This window comes from Bidens hawaiensis, unplaced genomic scaffold (assembly GCF_021521415.1).
Source record: "Bidens hawaiensis isolate Kalapana, Puna unplaced genomic scaffold, B.hawaiensis_p1.1 tig00011830_1, whole genome shotgun sequence".
NCBI classification, from domain to species: Eukaryota; Viridiplantae; Streptophyta; class Magnoliopsida; order Asterales; family Asteraceae; genus Bidens; species Bidens hawaiensis.
Genome location: NW_027491942.1, coordinates 473826 through 497780, shown reverse-complemented (window position 1 = coordinate 497780; position 23955 = coordinate 473826). Strand labels below are relative to the sequence as shown.

The 23955-nt window shown below is 39.4% G+C and overlaps 1 protein-coding gene and 1 pseudogene across 2 annotated transcripts; both read right to left on the bottom strand.

Moving 5' to 3' along the window:
* Window positions 1-262: 262 nt before the first annotated feature.
* LOC143539258 (putative fructokinase-6, chloroplastic) lies at window positions 263-20702 on the bottom strand. 2 transcript variants are annotated; one of them, XM_077032618.1, is made up of 8 exons: window positions 20478-20702; window positions 19595-19627; window positions 1506-1684; window positions 1212-1424; window positions 943-1140; window positions 815-874; window positions 536-652; window positions 263-475 (listed from the first exon to the last, which is right to left on the bottom strand). In XM_077032618.1, exons 3-8 carry the CDS (start codon window positions 1644-1646, stop codon window positions 341-343), a joined length of 864 nt encoding a protein of 287 aa, XP_076888733.1. In that variant the 5' UTR covers window positions 1647-1684; window positions 19595-19627; window positions 20478-20702; the 3' UTR covers window positions 263-340. The 2 variants fall into 2 exon arrangements, with proteins under 2 accessions (XP_076888733.1, XP_076888732.1); XM_077032617.1 differs by having other exon boundaries at window positions 737-874; window positions 20478-20689.
* A 1365-nt stretch (window positions 20703-22067) lies between these two features.
* LOC143539220 (protein C2-DOMAIN ABA-RELATED 4 pseudogene) lies at window positions 22068-22806 on the bottom strand (annotated as a pseudogene).
* Between the last annotated feature and the right edge of the window lie 1149 nt (window positions 22807-23955).

Here is a 23955-nt window from a genome sequence, read left to right as displayed (position 1 = left end):
TCAAAAGCATTGTAATTATTGAGTTGATACACGACAACAATCAAATCTATTATGATTTTGGTTTTATCCTTTCTTGAAACAATTTTATACCCACAAATGTCTTTAATACATTTACATTTAAACTATAAATTTTCCGCTCGCTCATCTTTTAACTTTAAAATTCGATGTTAAATAACCCAAAAATGGTGTATCACGAGTCATTATCGTATAACTAGGAGGATAATTAGCCAATTAGGCATAAAAGTTAGGAGAAATAGCAATTATTAGCTCATAATTATGAAAAATGAAATGTGTTTATGAAAGTGATTAATATACATCTTGAACTTGCATATATAACTAATTATGCAACAACCTTGAGTAAAGCATTCGTGACCGCTTCCGAAGTCGGTAAAGCTGGAATCGCACCTCTTTCGGTAACAGTAATCGCACCACAAGCATTTGCGAAGCTAAGAGCTTCTCTTAACCGGTGTTCATCCTATATAAATAACCAAATTAATTACCATCTAATCAATATTTTGTTGCCTTAAAGCCATACCTTGAGCAACGACACATCAGCAGCAAGTTTTGATAATACTCCAGCTACAAAAGCATCTCCAGCACCTGTTGTATCCACAGGCTCAACCTTTAAACCTTTCACTCTTCCACTAAACTCCTATATAATTAACAAATTTCCCAATAAAAAAAAGTTACATAAATCGTTGCATAAATGATAAATTATTCTAACTATGCATATTACCTTAGTATAATATCTGCAGCCATCTGGTCCTTCGGTCACTAGTAGCAATTTAAGATTTGGATGGTATAATTTACGGACCACATTGTCATCATACGGATCTTCTCCATTTGTTAGAAAAACAATCTCCTCTTCACTTATCTAATTATGAACAATAATCAAAACCGTTAGAATATTGAAAAATGTTTCACGAGAAGTTAATTAATTACCTTGATGATGTCAGCAGTATCCCAAATGCTCAAGATTCCTTCTCGAGCACTCTCGGCAGATGGCCATAAAGGAAGCCTTAGATTCGGGTCATAAGACAAAAGAACACCAGCTTCCTTTGCAGCTTTCGTTGCAGCAATATGAGCCGACTTGCATGGTTCAGTAATCAAACTTATGGAACCATAATGAAATATTTTCGCCTGCAAGAATAAGAATAATAATATTAAAGTATGTGAACAAATTAATAAAAATCAAGGTCATATTGACATACCTTTCTTATTAAATCAAGATCAAGTTCAGACTCCTCTAAAAGCATATCGGCACTAGGGTTTCTGTAAAACATAAATTCACGTTCACCGTTGTTTTTAAGTGTCACGAAAGCTAGAGCAGTACGCGCACCAGGGTCAAACCGCATTCCTTCATTATTCACATTATTTTGTTTTAAAATATCTGCAAGCATGTACCCAAACTCATCTTCTCCAACCTGCCAATCAAAATATATGAAATCAGTCAACAAGAAAACAGTCAACCAAATCATCGCTTACTCTATTATTATTCACATTACCTTCCCAATGAAAGCAGATGAACCACCAAGGCGAGCAATGCCAACTGCAACATTTGCAGGCGCACCACCGGGTGCTTTTTTGAAGGCAGGGGCTTCGGCTAATGCAAGTCCATTGATTGTAGGGACGAAATCTATTAGCATTTCCCCAAAACACACCACAAGTGAGGACTCATCGGTTTGTGACACCCGGTAAATTTCTCAATCCTATAAACTAAGTAATCAACCTAATAATTAGGTGATTGTAAATATTAAGCGCGCTATGTTAGAATCAGCGCGGGCACGTTATGTGCGCCCTGCGCGAGCGCGCCATATTAGTCAGCGCGGGCATGTTATGTGCGCCCTGCGCGAGCGTGCTATGTTAGAATCGGCGCGGGTATTTGTTATGAGCACCCTGCGCGAGCGCACCATGTTAAGAACCTGCGTGGGCATATGTTATATGCGCCATGCGCGAGTGTATTGGTTTTATGTTTCTATAACTTAATGTTGTCTAATGGGTTGACCGTCTCGCATGATGCTAAGGCGGGTGCATCCCAAATCGTTTATGCGCGTGCGGAAGGGGAACTAACCTTCCCGCATGGCGGGAACATTGAGAACTAGTTTGTCTGAAGCTCCAAGATGGAATTGACTTCAACATGACTGATCACTATGTTGAAATACCAAGACCACCTGGAGAATCTACAAATGAAACTCAATGTCCCTGACTGCGAGAAGGTCACGCACCTACCCGCAGCAAAGAAATGTCCTTCACGCAGAAAGCTATGCGCACAAAGTAATACGCGCAGAACACTTAGTCTATTCTCCAGTTGTAAGGAGATTACTCCCGCCCAAAAAGAAACGGTAGCGTGTTTCAGAGATTTTCCACTCTTTACTGTACACTGACAAAGTACCTGAAAAAGCACACTGTAACATGAAAAGTCAACTGTCAGCCACCCTACTCCCACCAACCACAGACCTGCATGTCCTGTCCAAATCAAATCAAAATCTTTTATCCACTACTCCACTCTTAAATAAATAATAATAATTTCCATACTTTATCATCATTACACCTAGATATGAAGAGATTACAATCCCCTAAAGCAAGGGATTGTGTTTCCTTGAGTTTGCCTATAAATATGTAACCTAAATTATCACCCAAAACACACTTCAAACTTCTCTCTTAAGAACTGCAACTTGCACTAATCATCTCCCAAGCATCCGTTGTTTTCGTTTCCGATCCTGTTACCAGGTAAGCCAAGAATATAACCTTGAGATCTGCTTTCCAACCCTTATATTCTCCTAATTCTTGATCTTAATATATATACTTCTTGTTATTTAATCGCATTCTAGACCTTCAATTCCGAGGCCAACACCAAGAAAACCCGAATCTCGATTAATCCCTTAACAAGAACCACAGGTGAGTCTCACAGCCCCTATTCTCGCTGTTTTCACTGTTTTTAAACTGTTTTCGGGGCGAGGGACACGTACTTAAATAATGTTTTATCATGGTATACTTACAAGCTATGCAAGCGATTATGTGTTTAAATTATATTTCATGATGAGCAATGCGAACGGTTATCTAAGGTTTTCGATGTATGTGCGCTAGAACTCGAGTAAGTGATCACTTTACCATTGGAACTCTAAGGGTAGGGACTGCTGGTTTGATCCACCCACTCGTAGGGGTCGCACCTCTTTGCATGGACGAGTGCCTAGTATGGTCATGGGGCAGTACTATGGGTTTGAGCCCGCTCGTAGGGGTCGCGCCTCTTTGCATGGACGAGCGCCTTGTTTTCCGGCACAACGTCCGCGCGTAACCCGCCGGACGGAACTATTGATTAGCTCGTAGGGGCAGCGCCTCTTTGCATAGACGAGCACGGTTTTTCAGAAATGTCCACGCGGAAACCGCGGGACGGCATTATATTATTTAGCTCGTAGTGGCAGCGCCACTTTGCATGGACGAGCACACTTCCAGTAATGATCGCGCGTAGCCGCTGAACGACTTTTATCAGAAATATGTGTCAGATCTATGTTTTCATACGGATTACCAAGTATATGTTTAGACATGAAATCAGAAATGTGTTTCAATATGATTTTATCAAGACTATGATGCAATGCGATTTATATAGTTACTAAAACTTGTGAACTCACTCAGTTTATACTGATTCAAATGTTTTTACGTGTCTTTCAGGAGATAACTAGGTAGCGCATGGAGTCACACTTAGAGCACCTCACGCTGAACATCTAAAACTAGCTTTTTGGAAGATTTTAGTTCTATCCCTTCGATGCGCGTGGTTGTTCCCGCCACGCAAGGGGATATGGTGTGGAAATCTTCAACAGTTTTATACTTGGATGTTTTTATGAAATTTTTAAACAATGTAATGTATTTGTATTAAACATTTCATGCGCAATGAAAATCTTACTATAAATGTTTGCAATGGCCCGTGCTTAATTATCAATCCCCACTCGCGCGCGCCCGGCTGTTTCCGCCGCTCAGGGCCGGGTGTGACAGATTGGTATCCGAGCACTGGTTATAGCGAACTAGGAAAAGAAGTTTTAACCTAGACTATAACCGTTGGGGGAAATCGCATGAAATATTTTCAAAAGAAACTATACACACACTTAGGAACACGGGTCACACAGTGTCTAGTAAATAATGATAATATTATGTACTCAGAATACATGCGCTAAGATTGATATCTTTTCACTCTTTTAAAGCGAGAATGCCTCCAACTAAAGCCAAGGGAATTACCATGACACCCGAGGAACTCGCGGAAATAATCGCGCAAGCAATCGCAACACATGAGGCCAGCAAGGCCGAATCAAGTCAGGGTCGTCAGAATGAGACCCCAGAACCCGAATCAGGAGCCTTGGACAAAGGATGCTCCTACAAGACATTCATGGCCTGTAAGCCTTGGCCATTCAAGGGTACCGAAGGGGCCATTGGGCTCTACAACTGGATTGACAAGATGGAGACAGTTCTCTCCATTAGCGGATGTAGTGAGAACCAGAAGGTCCTTTACGCGACCTGCATGTTCCAAGAGGCAGCTTCGTCTTGGTGGAAGCTTCAAACGAAAACATTGGGGCGAGAAGTTGCTCTCCACAGGACCTGGGAGGAGCTGAAAGAGAAGATGATGAAAAAGTTCTGCTCTCGCGCAGAAATTCAGAACCTACAGCAGGAATTCTGGAACCACACCATGGTAGGAACGGATATCGACGCCTACAACAACCGGTTCAACGAGCTTTGCCAGTTGGTGCCAGACATGGCAAACACGGAGGAAAAGAAGATCGAGAGGTATATCTTTGGGTTACCTCCTGTTGTTAGGGTTCCGCTCAATACCGCAGCGCCTCCAACCTTTGATGAGGCGGTAGCGCGGGCCATCACCCTTACAAGAGATACGGTCCGTGCGGGTATGTTAACTACGCGCGGAATCGAGCCGCGAACCTCTGATCCCAAGAGGAAGTGAAACTCTCACCACCGAGGGTCCGACTCCAAGCAACCACCGTTCAAGAAGCAGGAGAGCGCAAGGGCTTACGCGATCCAAGCCGCGGAGCCATCAAGGAAAGGATACAGCGGGCCTCGCCCATGGTGCAACAAATGCAAGTATCACCACGAGGGTGAATGCGCAAGAATCGAATGTGCCAAATGTGGCAGACCAGGGCACAAGACGATGAATTGCCGTGTCAGAGAAGCTGGAGCGAGCGACAACTGCTACGCATGCGGGAAGCCAGGGCATTTTAGTCGGGATTGCCCGCAAAAGGGAAACCAAGCTCGCGGGAGAGCTTTTGTGATCGGCGCAGGCGAAGCTAAAGAAGAGCCGAATGTGGTAACCGGTACGTTTTTGCTTAACGGACATTTTGCATCTGTCTTATTTGATACTGGCGCTGACCTAAGTTTTATATCCGCTGAGTTTAAAGACTCCCTAGGCCTAGCAACCAGTAGGCTAGACACACCTTATACTATAGAACTAGCCAATGGTAGGCAGTTATGCGCAAACGAAAGAACTGAACAATGTGTAATAGTCATGGGAGGTCACGGGTTCAATATTAACTTGTTGCCAATAGACTTGGGAAGTTTTGACATTGTGATAGGTATGGATTGGTTAGTCGAGAACCACGCGGAAGTTATTTGCCATGAGAAGCAGGTTCGGGTCCCACTGTTGAACGGAGAAACCTTGGTGATTCAAGGGGAAAGAAGGGGAGTTGCGACGAAACTAATTTCGTGCCTAAAGGCGCGCAAGTGCCTAAGGAAAGGGTGCTACGCCTTCCTGGCGCATGTAGTAGAGAAGAAAGGAGATGAGCGAAGAATTGAAGACTTACCAGTAGTGCGCGAATTTCCAGAAGTTTTTCCTGAAGATTTGCCCGGATTACCGCCGCCGCGACAAGTCGAGTTTCGTATTGATTTGTTCCCAGGAGCTGCGCCAGTAGCTCGAGCGCCTTATCGACTAGCTCCATCTGAGATGCAAGAGCTATCCAATCAGTTACAGGAACTATTGGATAAGGGTTTCATACGCCCAAGCTTTTCACCTTGGGGAGCTCCAGTACTGTTTGTTAAGAAGAAGGATGGTTCGTTCAGAATGTGTATTGACTACAGGGAGCTGAATAAGCTGACAGTCAAAAATCGGTACCCCTTACCGAGGATTGACGACTTATTTGACCAGTTGCAAGGATCCAGTTATTATTCGAAGATAGATCTACGGTCCGGATACCACCAACTTAGGGTCCATGAGGAAGATGTGCCGAAAACAGCCTTCCGAACTAGATACGGCCATTATGAGTTCTTAGTGATGCCTTTCGGGCTAACTAATGCGCCGGCTGTATTCATGGATCTGATGAACCGCGTGTGCAAACCATACTTGGACAAGTTTGTGATTGTATTTATAGATGATATTCTGATTTATTCTCGGACCAAGGCCGAGCATCAGCAACACCTGAGATTGGTTTTGGAATTGTTGAGGAAAGAAAAGTTGTATGCGAAGTTTTCCAAGTGCGAGTTTTGGCTTAGAGAAGTTCACTTTCTCGGTCACGTTGTAAACGAGAAAGGAATACACGTTGATCCTTCCAAAGTCAAGGCCATCGAAAACTGGGAAGCGCCAAAAACCCCAACTGAGGTGAGGCAATTCCTAGGACTAGCTGGCTACTATCGACGCTTCATTGAGAACTTCTCCAAGATAGCTCTACCTCTGACCGCGCTAACTCAGTAAGACAAGAAGTTTGTTTGGGGCGAAAATCAGGAAGCAGCGTTTCAAATGTTGAAACAGAAGTTATGTAGTGCGCCAATTTTGTCTCTGCCCGAGGGGACGGACGACATCGTCGTTTACTGCGACGCTTCACATCAGGGACTCGGATGTGTCCTTATGCAGCGAGACAAAGTCATAGCGTATGCCTCGCGCCAACTCAAGACCAATGAAAAGAACTACACAACGCATGATCTGGAACTTGGAGCGGTTGTCTTCGCGCTAAAGATTTGGCGCCATTACCTCTATGGTACAAAGTGTATAATCTTTACGGATCACAAGAGCCTTCAACATATATTTGATCAAAAGGATTTAAACATGAGGCAACGAAGATGGGTTGAATTGTTGAACGATTATGATTGTGAAATAAAGTATCACCCTGGAAAGGCGAATGTGGTGGCAGACGCGCTAAGCAGGAAGGAGCGAATAAAAACGCTACGAATCAAGGCTCTAAGGCTGACCATTCGCGCAGATCTCTTTACCAGCATCCGAGACGCTCAGCAAGAAGCTTTGAAACCAGAGTTTGCTAAAAACGAATCCCTTGGGGTATGATTAAGAGTTTGGAACTTAAGAACGGCAATCTATATTTCGCTAACCGCATATGGGTCCCTCTCAAGGGAGGATTGCGCGAGCGAGTATTAAACGAGGCTCACAAGACGCGGTATTCCGTACATCCTGGCGCAGACAAGATGTACCAAGATGTTAAAGCGCTGTATTGGTGGCCCAATCTTAAAGGCGCCATCGCGACGTATGTCAGTAAGTGCCTGACGTGTTCAAAAGTAAAGGCTGAATATCAGAAGCCGTCGGGGTTACTTCAGCAGCCAGAAATTCCCATGTGGAAGTGGGAACAAATCTCTATGGACTTCATCACCAAACTGCCAAGGACACCTGGGGGTTATGACACGATCTGGGTTATTGTAGATCGGCTAACTAAGTCAGCGCACTTCCTGCCGATCAAGGAAACCGATAAGATGGAAAAGTTAGCCCGACTGTATATTCGAGAAGTAGTTTCAAAACATGGAGTCCCAGTGTCCATCATTTCTGATAGAGATAGTCGGTTCACATCAAGGTTTTGGAGATCGTTACAAGGGGCTTTAGGTACTCGTCTTGACATGAGTACGGCATATCATCCCCAAACGGATGGGCAAAGCGAGCGAACAATCCAGACATTGGAAGATATGCTGCGCGCGTGCGCAATCGATTTCGGTGGTAGCTGGGATACTCATCTCCCATTGGTTGAATTTTCTTACAACAACAGTTATCACACAAGCATCAAGGCTGCGCCGTTCGAAGCTTTGTATGGGCGCAAGTGTAGATCCCCACTGTGCTGGGCTGAAGTGGGTGACAAGCAAATGATGTTGGAATACCGTATGCCGAGACACATAATTAGGTTAATATGACTAGTTGTGTTTGATCCAAGTCGGGTCATACCCAATAACGAGTTAGACACACACCAATTATGTATTTGTTAAGATAAGATCTATAAGACAAATACAGAACACGACACATTCAGAAAATCGGGTTTCTGAATATTTACTTGAAAGTATTAAATAAATTAATTGGTTAATTTATTTATTCAAATAATTATTATTGGAATGATTATTTAACTATGTATTCTTTTATAAAATGGTTTATAAAAGATGGGGTGTTTATATATTTTATAAAGTATAAAATAAAATAAAAAAAAAAAAAAAAAAAAAATTAAATATATATTGGGGCCGGTTTTAGGGTGGGCCCCACACCCCATATCTTGGTCAACATTATATCATGAGAAGGTTGAGTGTGGACTTGACCTTGAACCTAACATCTTGTATGTATTCATGTGTAATGATAAAAACCAAAATAATAGAAAAAGATCAAGTAGAGACTTTCAAGTAACCAACAACTTTTTCCTTTCTTTCTTTCTTTTCTTGATTGTTCACGGCCAAAAGAAAAGAAGGGATCGGGTTTCGGGTTTTTCGTGTTCAAGCTTCCTAGCATAGCTCGGTGTGTGTTGGAGGCTCGGGGTATATTCCGTTTGAGGATTTTCCCTTTGAAGGTCTAGCATCAACATCATCATCTTCTTCAACATTAACTACACTCTTAAAAGGTTAAGGATGTAAGTGTTTATGGCTTTGATAGTTTAGTTTTCCCGCATTACTTGATCCTTGCCTCGGGTTTCTATTATATAGATTATTGGTAATCTTATATCATGAATAAACTAGGTTGTTCATGAACATATATTATATAGACTTGTAATATATAGACATATATAAACACATGTGTACATAAGTTTCGTTTGTCTATCACGCTTCCGCCTTTATTTTAACTAGTTAAACGGTTAACTATGTTTATAATATCCATAGAAACCCAACAAATGGCATCAAGAGCCGGGATACGGGAAACTAAGCTTCGGGTTCTCGGTTTTATTTTTTTTCCCCTTGAAAGATTTTATACAAAAAAATTAACATGCATGATTTTTCTTTGTATTTAATCTTGTTATTGTTTTTGGCTTTGTTCAAAAAAAAAAAAAAAAATAAAAAAAATAAAAACCGAGTATATGGGCCGAAGCCCAAATCGGGTGATTTTGGGCCGAAGCCCACTTGGATATGGTTATTGGGCTAACCGGACATAAAAGGGAAAAAGGTATATGGGCCGAAGCCCATTTTTGGTTAAATGGGCCGAAGCCCGTGAGCCTTTTAATTGGGCCGAAGCCCATGTGTTTTGCACATGTGGGCCGAAGCCCATAATCACGTTATTGGGTCAAGCCCAAAATTGGGTTGGGCTAGGCCCGATAAAGCCAAGGGGTTTTGGAACGGGTTCCTAAGACATAAAGGGTTATGTTTGTTAAATACTAGACCGAGCCGTAGACCAAGTGGATGTTTGTTTGTGGTTGATGTTGTGATTGTAATTAATTATTCAAGTTTCGGTTTGTAATAATTAATTAGGGGCAATTTTGTAATTTTGTAATTATTTATTCATATGGGTATGTAATAAATAGGTTATTTGTATTATCTTTATTTTATAGAAAAATGTATTAGGACATTTATTTTGTAAAATAAAGAAGATTGCAAAATTGGAAGTTTGGGCCTAATTGGGCCGGGTATGGTGATAATGGGTCTCACAAGCCCATTAAAGGGATTCAAACCCAAAAGGACCTAAGCCCACCAATTGAGCCCAAATGGAAGCTTATGGAAGCTAAGGCCCAAGTTCAAGCCCAATGGATCACAACGGGGTTGAAGAAGATGCTCGAAGCATTTGGATGCGGGATCGAGTGGGAGCTACAACATCCATGTGTCATGTGTCCCTTAGGATTGGACCTAAGACACACACTTGTTTCGGCTAACAAGTGTGGTCTAATTTAGTGGCTCGTGTCTAGTATAATTATGTATGCTTGTTAATTGATTGTTTGATTGTGTGGTTGTTAGATATTAGGATATCAACTTCGTCACATAGAATTAATTAACAAAGCATAAAACGGGTTCTAATAATTATCGGTAATTACGTGACACATAGGTTAATAAAATGGATTTATTAACTAGCCGTCTCACGCCCATAATAAAATGGCTTTATTATAAATTAGAATTTTGAAAATGGTTTCAAAATATCATGTTACTAAATGCATGTTAGAACATGATTTAAAGTTTTACAACTAGAATTATTAAAACTAAAAATCCCTTTTAAAATTAAGGATAATAAGTTAAACACCATCCTTTTGTATAACGCTTAACATATTAGTAAGCTCTTAGTGGGAAAAAGGTCACCTAACCGCGTAGAGTAAATTAATATGTTGAGGTAATATTGGCATATAAATGGGAAAAAGGTCACCTAACCGTTTGTATGTTAATATTACAAGTTGATACAAGTAGGACGACTTAAATTAGAACCATGTGAAGAGGGTCACCCAAGCATGGGGTCTAATAGGTGTTGATGGGATAAACATGCCGACACGAAATATGATTTCGAACCGGTCCCATAAACTCTAGAAGTTGCAAAAGGGTTTGCAATTGTTATGAATAACTACCTTGATAAATCGACAATGGGAAAAAGGTCACCTAACCGGAGTCGGGTTTATCGTTGGATTCTAGATTTTAATTATTAATTATATTTGGTATATATATAAAAGGGTATTAATAATTAAAAAGGTAAAACACTAAAATGAACTTAATTAAAATTCTGCAGATGGCCGCACACGTCGACGACAACATAATCCCTAACGTCCAAAATGTCTCTCTCCGATCTATTCTCGCTAAAGACCGTCTTAACCACAATAACTTTTCGGATTGGTTCCGAAATTTAAGGATAGTTCTAAAACAAGAAAAATTATATCATGTTTTGGAAACACCTATCCCCGAAGAACCGGAAGAGGGTAGTGAGGTCGAATATATGAATTGGGTCAAACTCACGGAAGATTCCATTCAAGTGTCATGCCTCATGTTGGCGACTATGGTTCCCGAAATCCAAAAGGATTTCGAAAACCATAATGCGTACGACATGATTACTCAACTTAAGGAAATGTTCCTTAAGCAATCGAGGGTTGAAAGGTTCGAAACGGTTCGAGCCTTGCATGCATGTAGAATGGATGATAATCAACCAGTTTCAACTTATGTACTTAAGATGAAAAGTTACATTGATCGCCTCGCCAAGCTCAATTGTCCCATCTCAAAAGAGTTAGCAACGGATTTGATCCTTAACTCTTTGTCGAAAAGGTTCGACACTTTCGTATTAAATTATAACATGAACGGGTGGGACAAAACCATTGGAGAACTTCACTCAATGCTTAAAACAGCCGAGGCGAGCATGGGCAAAAGGGTTTTACCCATGTTTGCGATCAATGAAGGTAGATCCAAGAATCGATCTCAACCCAATCTTAAGGCTAAGGTAGCCAAAAGAAAGGGTCCTCCTATGCATCTTAAGGGTAAGGGCAAATCACCGGTTATGGCAAAGAAACAAAAGGTTATGGAACCGAGGGGTCATAAGGATGATCCTTGTTTTGGTTGTGGGGAGACCGGACACTGGAAACGCAATTGCCCGGTCTACCTAAAAGAGCTAAAAGACAAGAGGAATGCGGCGCATACCTCGGGTAATGTCTTTATGATTAATGTTGAGCTAAATCTTATTTCTTCTAACACATGGGTATTGGATACCGGATGTGGAACTCATATTTGCAATTGGTTGCAGGGGTTCAAAAAGAATGAAGACTTAAAGAAGGGCGAAGTGAATCTTTTCATGGGCAACGGTGCAAGGGTGCACGTGGTCGCTAGAGGAGACTTCACTTTATCGCTTCCAAGTGGTTTGGAAGTTGTTTTGAGAAATGTTTTGTATGCTCCTAGTTTGACTAGGAACATTATTTCTGTGCACCTTCTTAGACAATGTAATTTTGACTTTAAATTTGTAAGATCAGAAATGCATGTATCATCTAATGGTATCTTTTATTTTAAAGCTGTACCAAACAACGGTATTTATGAATTGGTTCATGATAATACCTTAAATAGCTCATTATATCAAACTTCTACTAAAAGACTCAAAAAGGATTTGAGTGATTCCTACATTTGGCATTGTCGCCTTGGACACATAAACAAGAATCGTATAAATACTCTCCAAAAGAAAGGTCTTTTGAAAACAAACGAGTTAGGTTCGTTTGATGAGTGTGAATCTTGTATTCAAGGCAAGATGACCAAAGAGCCTTTCAAAGGTACAAATGAAAGGGCTAAGGATTTGTTAGGTATAATACATACGGATGTATGCGGACCTTTCAAGCCAACTAGTAGGAATAGTGAAAGGTACTTCATTACCTTTACCGACGATTTTAGTCGATATGGGTATGTTTATCTAATGAAACACAAACATGAAGCCTTTGAAATGTTCAAAGAATTTCAAAATGAAGTACAAAATCAGCTCGACCGAACAATCAAGGTACTCCGCTCCGATAGAGGAGGCGAATACCTAAGTGATGCTTTTCAAAGTCATCTTAGAGATTGTGGAATTATTTCACAGCTCACTCCTCCTGGAACTCCTCAACATAACGGAGTATCCGAGAGGAGGAATCGAACACTGTTGGACATGGTTCGATCAATGATGGCACGAAGCTCACTACCGCCATCATTTTGGGGATATGCGCTACTTACAGCGGCTCGTATTTTGAATATGGCCCCGACCAAAAAGGTGGATCGAATACCCTATGAAGTGTGGCATGGAAAGGTTCCATCCTTTTCATATTTAAGGGTATGGGGATGCATAGTTTATGTTAAGCGTGACACCCCAAATAAGCTTGAGGCTCGATCCATCAGGTGTATCTTCATAGGATACCCAAAGGATGATATAGGATATATATTCTATGATCCTAGTGAACAAAAGGTGTTTGTTTCACGCAAAGGATACTTCTTAGAAACTAGGTTCCTTATGGAAGGACCTAGTGAAAGGAGAGTGGAACTTGAAGAGGTTCAAGAATCACTGGATGATACACAATTGGTCGATACTAGCTTTCAACACGAGGATGTTGAAGATGATCAAATGGTTGATCATACACACGTTGCTCGCAGATCTAATAGGATTAGTCGACCTCCCAAGAAATATGGATTTCTTGTGGATGATTGCTACTTGGTCGATTCGGATGAACCGATCTCCTACAAAGATGCTATGTCACAACCTGATTGTGAAAAATGGCTTGAAGCCATGAGCGCCGAGATGCAATCCATGCACGATAACCAAGTTTGGGAATTGGTTAATCGTCCACTTAACTCCAAACTGGTTGGATGTAAGTGGGTCTTCAAAAGGAAGACTGATATGCATGGAAATTTAGATACTTACAAAGCACGACTTGTAGCAAAAGGTTTCACGCAAACTCAAGGGATTGATTATGATGAAACCTTCTCGCCGGTCGCGATGCTTAAGTCGATCAGGATATTATTTGCCATTGCAGCTCATTTTGATTATGAGATATGGCAAATGGATGTCAAGACCGCTTTTCTTAATGGATATCTTGAGGAAGATGTCCATATGGTTCAGCCTGAAGGTTTTGTCGATCCATCTAATCCTAATAAAGTTTGTAAGTTAAAGAAATCAATCTACGGGTTGAAACAAGCATCACGGATGTGGAATCATCGTTTTAATGAAGAAATCAAAGCGTTTGGTTTCGTCCAAAACGGTGATGAGGCGTGTGTGTATAAATGGGCTAGTGGGAGTATAATCATTTTCCTTATTTTGTATGTCGATGATATACTTTTATTTGGAAATGATATACCAAGTATGGAAAACGTTAAAGCGTGGTTAAGTAGTCGTTTCTCAATTAAGGATCTTGGAGAAGCGACATATATCTTGGGAATAAAGGTCTATAGGGATAGACAAAGGAAATTGATCGGACTCAATCAAAGTGCGTACATTGATAAAATCCTGAAAAGGTTCAGGATGGAAAACTCTAAGAAAGGTTTGGTACCTATTCCTAGAGGAACCGTGTTGAGCTCATCCCAAAGTCCTAGCTCTAAGGAAGAGCAGGATAGGATGAAGCATGTTCCTTATGCTTCGGCAATAGGATCTATTATGTATGCAATGATGTGCACCAGACCGGACGTCTCGTATGCTTTAAGCATAACGAGTAGATACCAGCACAACCCAGGTGACAGTCATTGGATGGCTGTCAAGAATATATTAAAATACCTTAGAAGGACTAAGGATATGTTTTTAATATATGGGTCTGGTGAGGAGGAACTCGTCGTAAAGGGTTACGTGGATGCGAGTTTCCAAACTGACCGAGATGATTCTCGGTCACAGTCGGGATATGTCTTCATTTTGAATGGAGGCGCTGTCTCTTGGAAGAGTTCGAAGCAGGATGTTGTCGCGTTATCCACTACAGAATCTGAGTACATCGCCGCTTCAATGGCAGCCCAAGAGGCTGCATGGATGAAAAAGTTCATCATGGATCTAGGGATTATCTCTTCCATTCAGGAGCCCCTAGAGATATTCTGTGACAATGAGGGTGCTATTGCACAGATCAAGGAGCCTCGTGCTCATCAGAAAACGAGGCACATTGAGCGCAGATTCAACTACATAAGGGATGAAGTTGAAAAGAGAAAGATATGTATTCATAAAGTTCATACCGATCAAAATATTGCGGACCCACTCACGAAGCTCCTCGATAGGCCAAAGCATGAGGGTCATGTTTGTGCATTAGGACTTCGGTATTCTAGTGAGTGGATTTAATCTGTGTTTAGTGTTTATATAAGAACGAATGTAATGGGTATCTCATGAAAATTAATTATGTTTTAATTATTCAATGATTTATGTTCTATATTTGCATGTTTAATCCATGAATGACTTATGTTGTTCTAAACGTCCGTAGTCGATTATGCTTGTGGGAACAAGTATGAAGGTAAGACTATTATGAACCCGGATTGGTTGATATTCATGTGATGAATATAGGGCATAGGTTTGCCACCAAGGTTCATAGATATTTGTGGGATACAAATATTGGACATGATCCGCTCTCAAGGATCACTGCATGGAGTTAGTGCAACTGATCATAAGTAATCCTTGAGTAAAGGCGAGTATCATTGTGTCCTTTGACCTGAGATGCATATTGGATCTGGTTTTTCATCAAGTCTGATAACTTGACTCTCTTCTTTGTTTTTTGGTAACACGATGACGTAAAAGAAAGAGCTCAGATATCATACGAGATGTCAACAAGGATGTATGCAGTCAAGATGGGATTTGTTCCTCTTATGTGTTGAGAGTTTAGATGTCTAAGGCCTGTTAAGTTAAATCATTGAGAGAATGATCACTCTGTGTCTCTTCGATTTAACAGGACATCTAGTAACAAAGGGATGTAATGATAAGACTTACCTATATCATATCAAGTATGGACTTGAAGGGGATGATGTTATTGAATGGCACTTAGTCAAACACACTAGGGGTGGTGACCTGTTGTTAGGCGGTATTCACCATTAGCATTAACTTCTTATGAGTCACGTGCAAGTGGGAGATTGTTGGAATACCGTATGCCCGAGACACATAATTAGGTTAATATGACTAGTTGTGTTTGATCCAAGTCGGGTCATACCCAATAACGAGTTAGACACACACCAATTATGTATTTGTTAAGATAAGATCTATAAGACAAATACAGAACACGACACATTCAGAAAATCGGGTTTCTGAATATTTACTTGAAAGTATTAAATAAATTAATTGGTTAATTTATTTATTCAAATAATTATTATTGGAATGATTATTTAACTATGTATTCTTTTATAAAATGGTTTATAAAAGATGGGGTGTTTATATATTTTATAAAGTATAAAATAAAATAAAAAAAAAAAAAAAAAAAAAAATTAAATATATATTGGGGCCGGTTTTAGGGTGGGCCCCACACCCCATATCTTGGTCAACATTATATCATGAGAAGGTTGAGTGTGGACTTGACCTTGAACCTAACATCTTGTATGTATTCATGTGTAATGATAAAAACCAAAATAATAGAAAAAGATCAAGTAGAGACTTTCAAGTAACCAACAACTTTTTCCTTTCTTTCTTTCTTTTCTTGATTGTTCACGGCCAAAAGAAAAGAAGGGATCGGGTTTCGGGTTTTTCGTGTTCAAGCTTCCTAGCATAGCTCGGTGTGTGTTGGAGGCTCGGGGTATATTCCGTTTGAGGATTTTCCCTTTGAAGGTCTAGCATCAACATCATCATCTTCTTCAACATTAACTACACTCTTAAAAGGTTAAGGATGTAAGTGTTTATGGCTTTGATAGTTTAGTTTTCCCGCATTACTTGATCCTTGCCTCGGGTTTCTATTATATAGATTATTGGTAATCTTATATCATGAATAAACTAGGTTGTTCATGAACATATATTATATAGACTTGTAATATATAGACATATATAAACACATGTGTACATAAGTTTCGTTTGTCTATCACGCTTCCGCCTTTATTTTAACTAGTTAAACGGTTAACTATGTTTATAATATCCATAGAAACCCAACAAATGACTGGTCCAGAATTGATCCAAGAAACAACAGACAAGATTTTTCAGATAAGGGATCGCCTTAAGACAGCGCGCGATAGACAGAAGAGCTACGCAGATGTGCGAAGGAAACCATTGGAATTTCAAGTAGGGGATAAAGTACTTTTGAAAGTCTCTCCATGGAAAGGAGTCCCCCGTTTCGGCAAGCGAGGAAAGTTGAATCCGCGCTTCATCGGACCATTTGAGATCCTGGAAAGGATCGGTCCGGTTGCTTATAAACTCCGTTTACCCGCCGAACTCAGTGGAGTTCATGATACGTTTCATGTGTCCAACCTCAAAAAGTGTTTATCTGATGAAATGTTGATTTTACCGTTGGAAGAGATTCACATCGACAAACAACTGCACTTCGTAGAAGAGCCTATAGCCGTAACCGATTGGAAAGAACAAAAGTTGCGCAGAAGTCGAATCAAGTTAGTAAAGGTTCAATGGAGCTCAAGGCGTGGGCCTGAATTCACTTGGGAAAGAGAAGATCAAATGCGCCAGAAATACCCACACCTCTTTCAGAACATGGCTTCTGCCAGCAACGTCTCCTAAATTTCGGGACGAAATTCGCTTAACAGGGGGAGAATGTGACACCCGGTAAATTTCTCAATCCTATAAACTAAGTAATCAACCTAATAATTAGGTGATTGTAAATATTAAGCGCGCTATGTTAGAATCAGCGCGGGCACGTTATGTGCGCCCTGCGCGAGCGCGCCATATTAGTCAGCGCGGGCATGTTATGTGCGCCCTGCGCGAGCGTGCTATGTTAGAATCGGCGCGGGTATTTGTTATGAGCACCCTGCGCGAGCGCACCATGTTAAGAACCTGCGTGGGCATATGTTATATGCGCCATGCGCGAGTGTATTGGTTTTATGTTTCTATAACTTAATGTTGTCTAATGGGTTGACCGTCTCGCATGATGCTAAGGCGGGTGCATCCCAAATCGTTTATGCGCGTGCGGAAGGGGAACTAACCTTCCCGCATGGCGGGAACATTGAGAACTAGTTTGTCTGAAGCTCCAAGATGGAATTGACTTCAACATGACTGATCACTATGTTGAAATACCAAGACCACCTGGAGAATCTACAAATGAAACTCAATGTCCCTGACTGCGAGAAGGTCACGCACCTACCCGCAGCAAAGAAATGTCCTTCACGCAGAAAGCTATGCGCACAAAGTAATACGCGCAGAACACTTAGTCTATTCTCCAGTTGTAAGGAGATTACTCCCGCCCAAAAAGAAACGGTAGCGTGTTTCAGAGATTTTCCACTCTTTACTGTACACTGACAAAGTACCTGAAAAAGCACACTGTAACATGAAAAGTCAACTGTCAGCCACCCTACTCCCACCAACCACAGACCTGCATGTCCTGTCCAAATCAAATTAAAATCTTTTATCCACTACTCCACTCTTAAATAAATAATAATAATTTCCATACTTTATCATCATTACACCTAGATATGAAGAGATTACAATCCCCTAAAGCAAGGGATTGTGTTTCCTTGAGTTTGCCTATAAATATGTAACCTAAATTATCACCCAAAACACACTTCAAACTTCTCTCTTAAGAACTGCAACTTGCACTAATCATCTCCCAAGCATCCGTTGTTTTCGTTTCCGATCCTGTTACCAGGTAAGCCAAGAATATAACCTTGAGATCTGCTTTCCAACCCTTATATTCTCCTAATTCTTGATCTTAATATATATACTTCTTGTTATTTAATCGCATTCTAGACCTTCAATTCCGAGGCCAACACCAAGAAAACCCGAATCTCGATTAATCCCTTAACAAGAACCACAGGTGAGTCTCACAGCCCCTATTCTCGTTGTTTTCACTGTTTTTAAACTGTTTTCGGGGCGAGGGACACGTACTTAAATAATGTTTTATCATGGTATACTTACAAGCTATGCAAGCGATTATGTGTTTAAATTATATTTCATGATGAGCAATGCGAACGGTTATCTAAGGTTTTCGATGTATGTGCGCTAGAACTCGAGTAAGTGATCACTTTACCATTGGAACTCTAAGGGTAGGGACTGCTGGTTTGATCCACCCACTCGTAGGGGTCGCACCTCTTTGCATGGACGAGTGCCTAGTATGGTCATGGGGCAGTACTATGGGTTTGAGCCCGCTCGTAGGGGTCGCGCCTCTTTGCATGGACGAGCGCCTTGTTTTCCGGCACAACGTCCACGCGTAACCCGCGGGACGGAACTATTGATTAGCTCGTAGGGGCAGCGCCTCTTTGCATAGACGAGCACGGTTTTTCAGAAATGTCCACGCGGAAACCGCGGGACGGCATTATATTATTTAGCTCGTAGTGGCAGCGCCACTTTGCATGGACGAGCACACTTCCAGTAATGATCGCGCGTAGCCGCTGAACGACTTTTATCAGAAATATGTGTCAGATCTATGTTTTCATACGGATTACCAAGTATATGTTTAGACATGAAATCAGAAATGTGTTTCAATATGATTTTATCAAGACTATGATGCAATGCGATTTATATAGTTACTAAAACTTGTGAACTCACTCAGTTTATACTGATTCAAATGTTTTTACGTGTCTTTCAGGAGATAACTAGGTAGCGCATGGAGTCACACTTAGAGCACCTCACGCTGAACATCTAAAACTAGCTTTTTGGAAGATTTTAGTTCTATCCCTTCGATGCGCGTGGTTGTTCCCGCCGCGCAAGGGGATATGGCGTGGAAATCTTCAACAGTTTTATACTTGGATGTTTTTATGAAATTTTTAAACAATGTAATGTATTTGTATTAAACATTTCATGCGCAATGAAAATCTTACTATAAATGTTTGCAATGGCCCGTGCTTAATTATCAATCCCCACTCGCGCGCGCCCGGCTGTTTCCGCCGCTCAGGGCCGGGTGTGACACGGTTTCATGTGATCCCTGAACACTTGCTAGCACTTTTCCTAGAAAGAAATTTCATAATAATTACAATTAAAACAAGTGAATGAGCTAACATTAGCTTGTAGTTTACAATAATAATGTTTAAGCTCTCTCATAAATCAGCTAGGGGTGTAAAAGAGCCGAGCCGCTTGTGAGCTACTCTAGATCGGTTTGTTAGATTGTTGGAAACTCGAATCGAGCCGGGCTTCACATATAGAGAGCCTAAGCTGGCTCGCGAGCCTAAACAAGTTTTTTATTTATATAACTTTTATTTACTATGTTTATATAAAATATAAGAACTATTGTTATATATAACTATAAACACATTTGTAAATAATTATAAAAATAAACAAATACATTAATAACTAATGAATAATAAACAAGCTGAGCACAAACCCAGCTCGAGCTTTAAAATACTGCTCACGAGCTTTAGAAACAGAGCTCTAAACATAGCTCGCCTAAATTAAAACCCAGCTTAGCTCGTTTACACCTATAAATCATAGTCGGGACTAATTAGGGGAGCAATTTGATGCTTAACTAAAGTAAAAAACTTGATGAAGCTACACCTTCTAAGTCAAACCTAGTAATTCAAATGCAAAATTAACTAGATCAAAATCAAAGTAGCACGCTTAAAGGAAATATAACACGGAATTTGATCTCAAGTCTCAACCAAGATCAAGTCTTTATGTTATTATATATCATTCTTCCCTAACTCATGTATTTATCACTAAAATAAACCATACTAATCCTAGTCAAACTAAACATAAAGTCAACATTAATTCAAACAAACTGTATTAATTAAATTCTAACTAAACTTGTCACTTTAACCACCTTCAACTTTATTTTAACTCGTTTCAACGATACAAGTCGTACCTGTCCGTGCGCAAGGCGGAGAAGAAAACTGCGAGGAACCGATGCTAAGCGGGAAGCTTTGACCGGAAAATTAGACGATCTAGAATGGGAAGTTGAGAAGCGAGTGGACCAAGAAGAGGGTTTAAAGTTAATGGAGCCAAAAGAGAGAGCAGATGGTTGAACCAAAGCCATACAACAAATTAAACAGCTGATAGATATATATATATATATATATATATAGATGGTTGTCAGATTGTGTATGAAAGAAGTTAACAGACAACTAATGAAAAACTGAGATGAAGTGAAAGTAAGTTAAGAGTGAAGATGTGAGGTGGAATGAATCTTTGTATGGAAGTTAGATTCGCGTTGAGATAATCGTTGAAAAGCAAAACTTAATTAGAGAGAGAGAGAGAGAGAGAGAGAGGATACAGTTTACAGGAACCACTGACCACACCAACACCAACACCAACACCAACACCAACACCAACAAACTTGTTGTTAACGGCAATAACATTATTTTAAGTTATAAGACTTTAGTTTAGAAGCCTTCCCTTGTGATTCTCGCCTTTTTTGTTTTCTGTTTTTTGTTAAAATATATTGAAAAATCTTTTTGTACCATGAAAATTATAAGGTTAATATGACATGCTTATTTGAAGTTGACAATTATGACTTAAGATAATAATTTTTTTTCATGATCAAGCTACAAGCATGTACGTATGACGTACATAACGTATTGAGATTCTTTTCTACGTTTTTGATATAAAAGTCTAGTTTTACATTACGTATGTAAGGCAAAATTGTTGGATAAGTTGGATTGGGGTGTCGGGTGAGAACATGTTTGAGTGAAAATGAGTTCAAACTCTCAAGTCAAAACAAGTCATTATAAAAAAGGATTACTCTGGTTCGGATGAAAATCAAATTTCATATTAAAGTGAAAATGGTTTAGATTATTCGTTTAAAAAAAGTATCAAAATGGGTCCATCTAATATATTTAATTTTATGATGGCTAGTAGTGATGGGTGCTAGTGGCGCCATGGGCAACAATAATGATGGTTGCACCAGTGGGGAATAGGTTGTCGTCTTTGACAGCGCGACAACTCTATCTGAAAAGATAGTGGTGGCAACGACATCGAGGGTGGTTGTGGGTGTCGATGGTGGTGGCAGCGATGTCTACAACGATTAAGCGAGACCAATATGTGGTGGCGAAAAACAATGGTTTTAGCCTTTTAGGTGTGCTCCAGTCTAGGGGCAGATCTACCTTATGTAGAGGTAGCCTCCGTTGCTCCTCAACTTTCTTGGCGAAATACATTTTAGTGTAATTTTTTTTCTTCATTTTATGTATCCGCTAGCCCTAGACAAAAAGCTTTTAGTCCATGCTACCGCTCAACTTTTCTTTTAGATCCGCCAATTTGCTCCACACTTAAGTTAGCAAATGATGGAGGAGTGACTTAATATGGCCGGTTGTTTATTTAGTTTTAGTTGAATGGCACCCAAATCACCCCTAAACAAAAGGAGAATCCAAAAATCAAATAAGGAAACATTATGAATATAATCACACACATAATTCACGACCATAATTTACAGTATGAGAGCTGAGACACTTAAAAAATATCATAGACCTTTAGAACCAGGAACATTAATCCATCCTAACTGAACCTCAATTTCACCGGATGCCACATTTCGTAACCTAAGAACCATATTCTGGATAACCTCTCCTTTGGTCCATGTTATGTTGCTCTCTTCAGCTAAACAATTTGTTCTTGTCGGTTTTATGGCCGTGATAATTGTTTCATTCGGGAGATAATCTAAGCGCAATTTTAAAACTTCTATCAACGGTTTAATGTCTAATTCTGCATCTCCCATATGATCATCGCGCGAGAACGTATCCTTATCGTACACTTCCTGTACAATCACAATTTGTCATTGTGTTAAATGACAAATATAGATACTAATTTAAAAATATGAATTAAATAAATTACCATTTTGATTGGTAAAGGTTCAAAAATTGGTAGAGTTAAAACTTCATCCCAAACAGGATTAATGCTATTCTTCACCACGGCGGTTTTCAATTCCTGTGTATAAAGCTCTTATAAAATCAGTATCTATTTGTTTTTTATTTTTTTAAAATTTTCTACCCCTTTGTTTATTTTAAGAAACTAAAACACAAATGAGTAAAATTTTTATTAAAAGTTAATAATCGATGAATATAATGCATTTTTGAGAATAAAAGAATAGTGACCTGATTGCCTAATCGGAAAAGGACATAAGGATCACTGCATCGGATATCCGCAGCGACAAGGTTTACTCCTTTCTGCACACGAATGCTTAGCAAACCCAACAAACGATCCATTCCAAATATCGTTGTGGGTGAAATTAATCGTGTGGTTTTTATTATAAACAGAACAAGAGGAATGCAATTTAGGAACAAACAAAAACAAGGATCTAATTGTTTTGTTTCCTGTCTTGATTCAGTTTTATTAATTATTTTTAATAGTATAATAGTTTTAACATACGAAAACAATGTCAAACTATGCTCGGCAATAATTGATCTATATGCCAATTTAAAAGTATGGAAAACACACTTTAATTGATTCTCAACTAAAATCCCTTTTTACAACTCTAGATATATTCTGTCATGATATTCTTAGTCTCGTCATATTTGCACTTTTGTACACACAAAAGGATAGTGATGCCCGTGTGGGTTTGGACTAGGGGTGCGATCATGCGATATAGCCTAAAGTGGACTTTTATGGAGTACATAATCCGTATTATATGCAATAATGACTTATACAGTTATACATTACATCTATTTTTAACTTTAAATAAATTTTAATGTAATAATCCGGTAAAATAATAAAAAACATAAATATTAATTAATATAAATTTTACAGTAATTTTATTTTTGTTTATACATTACATCTATTTTTAACTTTAAATAAATTTTAATGTAATAACCGGTAAAATAATAAAAAAACATAAACATTAATTAATATAATTTTTACAGTAATTTTATTTTTGTTTTACAAAACGTTAATTTATATAATTTGTACACACTATAAGTTATTTAAATTGTTATAAATATAAATAATTTGATCTATTACTATACACTATCTAGGGGCTGAGTGTCTGAGTCCAAGCTCGGCCCGTGAGTAGTTTTGTAAGTTTACGCTCAACTTGTTTGTTATTACTAATTAGTTAATTTTAGAGTTTTTATAATTATTTTATGTATTTTACTATTATATTATGTATGTATGACATAATATCTTTTTAATCACACTTTTATGTATAATATTAACTATGTTTATAATTATATTTTCTGACATTTAAGCTCGCACGGATAGTTAAGCTTGATATGTAAAATTTGAGGCAAACTTGTTTATTAAAAAGGTTCTATATATGATTAACTCAAGTTCAGTCTCATATAAACTCAGCTAGCTTCAAACATTCGACAAGATGATTTGGAGTAGTTTACGAGCTCTTTTGAAACACTTACGCCTCT

What these genes read in the sequence shown, in the direction of transcription:
- LOC143539258 (XM_077032617.1), bottom strand. Translation starts at nt 1,646, where the DNA reads ATGCTAATAGATTTCGTCCCTACAATCAATGGACTTGCATTAGCCGAA. An exon ending in CATCTGCTTTCATTGGGAAG is followed by an intron (nt 1,425 to 1,505) that starts GTAATGTGAATA and finishes TTTGATTGGCAG; the next exon opens with GTTGGAGAAGATGAGTTTGG. An exon ending in ATCTTGATTTAATAAGAAAG is followed by an intron (nt 1,141 to 1,211) that starts GTATGTCAATAT and finishes TTATTCTTGCAG; the next exon opens with GCGAAAATATTTCATTATGG.